This window comes from Gekko japonicus, unplaced genomic scaffold, assembly GCF_001447785.1.
Source record: "Gekko japonicus isolate JY-2015 unplaced genomic scaffold, Gekko_japonicus_V1.1 scaffold894, whole genome shotgun sequence".
NCBI lineage: Eukaryota > Metazoa > Chordata > Lepidosauria > Squamata > Gekkonidae > Gekko > Gekko japonicus.
In genome coordinates this window covers 287,298-293,465 of record NW_015161975.1, presented here as the reverse complement: position 1 = coordinate 293,465, position 6,168 = coordinate 287,298, and the positions used below count along the sequence as shown (strand labels likewise).

At 60.9% G+C, this 6,168-nt stretch overlaps 1 protein-coding gene across 1 annotated transcript in view; it reads right to left on the bottom strand.

Annotated features, from left to right (window-relative positions):
* COG7 (component of oligomeric golgi complex 7) overlaps positions 1-6,168 on the bottom strand; it is a 27,498-nt gene that overhangs the window by 4,074 nt on the left and 17,256 nt on the right. Inside the window, exons 9-14 of the mRNA XM_015429736.1 lie at positions 4,506-4,633; positions 3,206-3,360; positions 2,822-2,938; positions 2,111-2,176; positions 1,186-1,360; positions 1-74 (exon numbers count right to left, since the gene is read on the bottom strand). The exon at positions 1-74 is cut by the window's left edge and continues 23 nt beyond it. Of these exons, the coding sequence (XP_015285222.1) occupies positions 1-74; positions 1,186-1,360; positions 2,111-2,176; positions 2,822-2,938; positions 3,206-3,360; positions 4,506-4,633 (715 nt within the window). The remainder of the gene's footprint in view (positions 75-1,185; positions 1,361-2,110; positions 2,177-2,821; positions 2,939-3,205; positions 3,361-4,505; positions 4,634-6,168) is intronic.

Here is a 6,168-nt window from a genome sequence, read left to right as displayed (position 1 = left end):
TGGTGGGCCAGCTGGTTGAGGCGGGTGAGGGCCGAGCGGGGGGCCGTGAGCAGGTGGTGGCTGGTCCCCTTCTCCTGGGGAGACGGAGATGCCGCCCGTCAGGCCAGAACCCGGGCAGACGTCCCCACCAAGGCCCCCTTCTACGCTGTGGGAGTCTCGTGGGCAAAAGGTCTACCTTGTGAGCCACTAAGCTGGGAGCGTGCGGTTTGGCCGCTGCATGAATTCGCTTGCTCTGAAGCCCCATCCCTTCCTGAGCCGAAACAAAAATGTGTGAGCTGGTGGCTGAAAAACTGTGAGCTGGCTCACACTGACTCAGCTTAGAGGGAACACTGCTCCCCACCCCCGGTGACCTCTGCCGCTGCCTGGTCCTGGGAGTTGAGTGCTGCCCACCCCGGCTACAAGAACCCAGCTGGTCCACAGAGCGTTGAGTGCTGGGTGCTTCCCCAGGGTCACCCCCAGCTAAACGGGAACCGGCAAGGACCTGCTCGGCACCCAAGAGGCCAGTCCCTGGCCCAAAGGACCGCAGCTCGAAGGCCGGGGGGGGGGGCGGCCCATGCAGACAGGCTGTTGAGAACAGGCCCCCGCTAGGCTCCAGGGGTCCGTCCCAGCCTACAGCCGCTGTGTGCACGGGCAGGCGAGGGCAGGCGGAGCAGGGCCCCTGCCGGAGGCCTTCCGGGTGCACCTGGTGGAGCCATGGAGGCACCCCGAAGCTACCTGATCTTGAACCAGACCCCCGAGGTCAGCCCAGCAGAGATCTTCCCCAGCACCTGGCCCTTTCCACCTGAGATGTCGGCAGGGAGGGACCCAAACTGGGACCGTCTGTGTGCCAGAAGCAGAGGGGTGGGGGGCAATGTTCCCTCTAAGCTGTGGAGTCTTGTGAGTGAAAACTCTACGTTGTGAGCTACCGGCATGAAAGTTGTGAGCGGGCCATTTGGCTACTACTGCATCAATCAGTTTGCTCTGGAGCCCCATCTTTCCTGAGCTGAGACTAAAACGTGTGAGACGGAGGCTAAAAAACAGTGAGCTTGCTCACACTGACTCAGCTTAGAGGGAACACTGGTGTGTGGGGGGGGTGCCAGCTCTGGACAGCCAGAGTGGGACCTCCAGCCATTTCCTGTACCCACGGCTGGGCGGGGGCCCTGTTGGAGGCGGGGGGGCGTCCCTCCCCCGCCTCCGCCTCCCCACCTTGAGGGCGCAGAGGGTCTCCAGGAGGGTGGCGTACTCGGCGGGGCTCTCCTGCTGCAGGTAGTTGTACTCCTGCCAAGGGTTCTTGACCGCGCTCGGCCGCTCCGAGCCGGACTCCGGGAGGCCGCAGGAGCTGTACGAGTCCGAGAGGTACCTGCCGGCCGTGGAGAGGATCCTGCAGCCCACGGGGACAAGGGAAAGGCACGCGGCTTGCGGAACGGGCCTGGATCTGGGCCCAAGGGACAGCCAGAAGCCGGAGGGGGCCGGAGGCTTGCTGGGGGCAGCACGGCTGAGTGCACAAAAACCCTGCCTGCGCGGCCACGGCGGCTGGGGTAGCTCTCCTGCCAGCAGATTAATCAACCAAAGCACAGTTGATTCATCCACAATGCTCCCTCTAGGCTGCGGAGTCCGGTGAGCGAAAATCCTACTTTGTGAGCTACACGGGCGTTAAAAGTGGTGAGCTATGAGCCATTTGGCTGCTGCATGAATCAGTTTGCTCCGGAGCCCCATCCTTTAGGAGCGAAGACAAAAAATGTGCGAGCCGGAGACTAAAAAAACTGTGAGCCGGCTCACACCGACTCAGCCTAGAGGAAACACTGCATAGGACTGCAAACCGAAGACACGCTGGGGGCTTTTTAAAAAATAAAAGAGCCCCAGGGAAAGGCAACGCCTACCAGCCGGGGCTGCCTTTTCTCCTAGGAACGAAGGACACCCCCCCCCTTTCCCGTGGTCAGATGGGGGGCCGAAAGGGATGCTCTGCTTTGCAGAGAGGCACCCCCCCCATCCCACAGCCCGGAGGCCTCGCTAAGCCCCCTCTGTGGTTCAACCTCTGCTCTGTGCAGAGGTCTCCCCACTCCCCCCACAGCCGCCCTCCGAGACCAACCCCCCAACCAGCCCCTTTGGCCCAGCACGCTTCCGGCCCTACCTGTTGGCCAGCTGCTGCTCGAAGTCTCCGCACTGGCGCAGGAGTTCCCCGCAGGCAGCCATGATCCTGAGGGGGGGAGGAGGGAAAAGCAGCCGTTACTCACCCCCACCCCCGCTCCTGCAGGAGGGCAGCCCCACCCTTTCAGGAGGGACGGGCCCTGGGCTGGATGAGGGGAAACCGGGCTCTGAGGTGTCCCTGGGGAGGGGATCGGCCGGTCTCCCAGGATCAGGGCTGGGAGAGACCGCCCAACAGACCGGCAAGGGGCTCTGGGGAGTTCCTGCCTCCGCAGAAACGTGTGGATGGAGCAACCACCGTTTAGTTTATTTGGTATATAACCAGCACAAGTCAATTACAATCAATACAAAGAAGAAGGGTACCAATAAAATACATAAAATATTTAAATTTAAAACTGTTAATGACAAAATTACTAAAACTCTAACTTTCTACAATGCTCTGTCAACACTGAGTAAAATTATTCAGCTACTGAATACAGAAACGTGTGGCTTGGCTCGCTTGCTTGGGAAACGCGCTCAGCTTAAGCTGGGAGGGAGGGGAGAGCGGAGAAGGCGAATGCCCGGTGGGCGACCCCCTCATGGGCCAGGGAGGGTCTCGAGGGCCCCAGCCCTTGGGGGAGGAGAGAGGGGAGAGGCCCCCTGGGCCCCCGCTGCCCACGAAGCCTGGGAAGACACGGGGCCGCGTGCGAGGTCTTACCGGACGGAGCTCTGGAAAGCGGTCCAGTCCTCCTGGAAGAGCGACTGCGGATGGATCTCGTCCAGTTGGCACTTCTTACGGATCGACTGCAGGGCGCTGCCGAAGTCTGAGGCGTACCTGCCACGGGGGGAGGAACGGAGCAGAGGGGCGCTGGCCAGGAAGCAGGACCTCTGGCCCAAGAGCTCCAGGAGGAGAGCCTGGCGTTTGGGGGGGGCGGGTGGGGGGGTCCCCCTGCCACACGTCAGGGCCTGGCAGAGGATCCGAGCCCCTCCCCAGAGACGGAAAGCCAGGCAGAGTCCCGCCCACCGCTCCTGCAGGGCCCAGGAGCCAAAGTTCTCGGGCGGCGAACAGCACCAGGCCAGGCCCCCCCGCCGGGGGACTCACTTGCCAAAGAGGGCTCGCAGGGCCTTGAGGAGGCCGCCCACCCCCAGCCCGTCAGTCAGCTTGAGGCAGTTGTCCACCGCCTGGAGGGCCAGGCCGAAGAGCTTGTTCACCGACTGGCACAGCTCCTGGACGCAGTCCATCACCTCGCCGTGTTCCTGCAGGGAGGACGCCGAGCGCGAGTCAGGCTCTGCCCCTCGGACAGCCAGAGGGGGCCCCCCACCCAGGTACGCAGCCAAAAGTGCCCAGGTGAGCAAGGGCTGCGTCGCCCTCCCAGGGGCTCCAACTCCCACCCGTCTCCCCAAACGGGACAAGTCTGGCCCTTCCGGCCCCTGTGAAAGCGACACCGAGACTCTCGACTTAGAATCCTAGACTCACACAGAGTTGGAAGGGTCCATCCAGGGGCCATCTAGCCCAACCCCCCCTGCTCAGGGCAGGATCAGTCTAGAGCCCACCTGACAAGCCTCTGTCCAGCCGCTGCTTTCAAGACTGCCAGGGAGGAGGGGGAGCTCACCATCAACGCTCCCTCTAAGCTGTGGAGTCCTGTGAGCAGAAATCCTACTGTGTGAGCTTTCAAGTGGTGAGCGCGGGATTGGGCTGCTACATCAGTTAGTTTGCTCTGGAGCCCCATCCCTTCCTGAGCCGAGACAAAAATGCGTGCGCCGAAGGCTAAAATACTGTGAGCTACCTCATCCTCACTCGGCTTAGAGGGAACACTGCTCACCACGTCCCCAGGCAGCTGATCCCATCGTTGCACAACTCTGACTGTCAAAAAGATTTCCCTAAGCCCAGCCGGGACCGTGCCACCCTTAATTCAAACCCATTCCTGCGAGTCCTCTCCTCTGCTGCCAAGAGGAACAGCTCCCTGCCCCCCTCCTCCAAGGGACACAGCCCTTCAGGTACGTCAAGAGAACCATCCCTTGTGAAGGCAGGAGAGCATGGCTGCTTGCAGAACAGCCCCCGGGGGCAAAGGTCAGGGGGCTGGGGGGGCGCAGCAACGCCAGGACGGCCTCTCACCTACCTAGGCCAGGCTGGTGACTTCTCCCTGCCCCTGAGCCGGGAGCTGCCCCAGCAGCTTCTCCCTTTGCCCTGCTCTGAGCTGACCGGGGGTGTGTGTGTGTTAGGGAGCACCTCGTCCTCCAAGGCAAACCCACAGAGGCCAACGATTTACGCCCGAGGGCAGCTTTCACGAGGCTGGGCACGGCCCGATTTCAGTGCTCTTCCCTCGAGTGACGGTGTTCATAGGTCATCCTGGTAACCTCCAGTGCCACCAAGCGCGCCGCCCGGACCGGGCCTCGCTTACCAGAGGGACAGCGCTCATCTGGATGAGGAGGTTCTCTTCCTCCAGGGCCCCGTACTGCAGCTGGAATGGCTTGTAGGGCCCGTAGACGGCTTCCACCAGCTCGGTCACCTTCACTGGGTTGCACTCCCCTGGGGGGCCAAGAGGAGGAACTCAGTGCCAGAGAGAGGCCTCTCCCATTTCCACCACACTTGATTCACTCAGAGCCTTGCCACAGCCTCGCCTTTCTCCCGGGCACCCCGGGACCCAAGGGGGGGGGGTCACAGCAATATAAAACCATTAACAACACAACGCATCCCATTGAGTCAATGGTTTCTGAGCTGCGGCCTTGATACAGCCCCTCTTCCCCCCCCCCCAAGGAAGAACCCCTCTCTCAGGCCCCTGGGCAAGACCCACAATATCCACACAGCCGTTTCGCTGCACACCAGCCACGCCTCCTGGGCCCGAATCCTACGGGAAGAGCTTTGGGGCTGGAAGCATCACACAAGGCTCCCTCTAAGCCGTGGAGAGTCTCGTGAGCAAAAATTCCACTTTGTGAGCCACCGGCATGAAAGTGGTGAGCTATGAGCAATCTGGCTGCTGCATTAATTAGTTGGCTCTGGAGCCCCATCCTTCCTGAGCTGAGACAAAAATCTGTGATCCGGAGGCTAAAGAACTGCGAGCTGGCTCACACTAAACTCAGCTTAGAGGGAAGGCACTTTCAGGGACCGCCAGATCGACAGAAGAGTGGCCGCTGCTAAGCCCCACGGGGAGAAACACACCCCCCCTCAAAATCACCGGCACGAAGATGCTCAGTGCCGGGGCTGAGGCCATTCCAGCTCTGCCCACGGGGAGTTCAGCTCCTGCTGACGGATCTGTTAGACTCGCCACACCCTGGCTGAAGAAGACCCTTTAGAACACACAGGCAGGGGGACCAACCCTCCCTCTAAGCTGTGGAGGCTTGTGAGCAAAAAATCTACTTTGTGAGCCACTGGCATTAAAGAAGAAGAGGAGATTGGATTTATACCCCGCCCTTCACTACCCGAAGGTATCTCAAAGCGGCTTACAAACTCCTTTCCCTTCCCCTCCCCACAACAGACAGACACCCTGTGTGGTGGGTGGGGCTGAGAGAGCTCTGACAGAAACTGCTCTTTTTTCAAGAACAGCTCTTTATCAGAACTATGGCTTGCCCAAGGTCATCCAGCAGGTGCGAGTGAAGGAGTGGGGAATCAAACCCGGTTCTCCCAGATTAGAGTCCGCGCACTTAACCACGACACCAAACTAAAGTTGTGAGTGAGCGATTTGGCTGCTGCATCAATTCGTTTGCTCTGGAGCCCTCCTTCCTGAGTAGAGACAAAAATGGGTGAGCCGGAGGCTGAAAACCTGTGAGCTAGCTCAGACCAACTCGGCTTAGAGGGAACACTGGCAGGGACCCTCTCCTGTCGGGACTTTCGATGGCCTGGCCTGGCCGTTGCTTGTGGGAAGCAGGGAGAAAGAGCTCGGTGTGTGACTTGCAGAGTGTCCCGGCATGGCCTTTAGGAAGCTTAGAGAGAAGAGGCAGGCACCTCGCCCAGGGCGTCCCTGAGCACAGACGCAAAACGGGGGCTCGCCTTGTGAACACCCACGCCGGGAAGGAAGCCGGGCAGAACCACGCAGAGCCCTGTGCGCTTGCGAGTCCTGCCCCCCC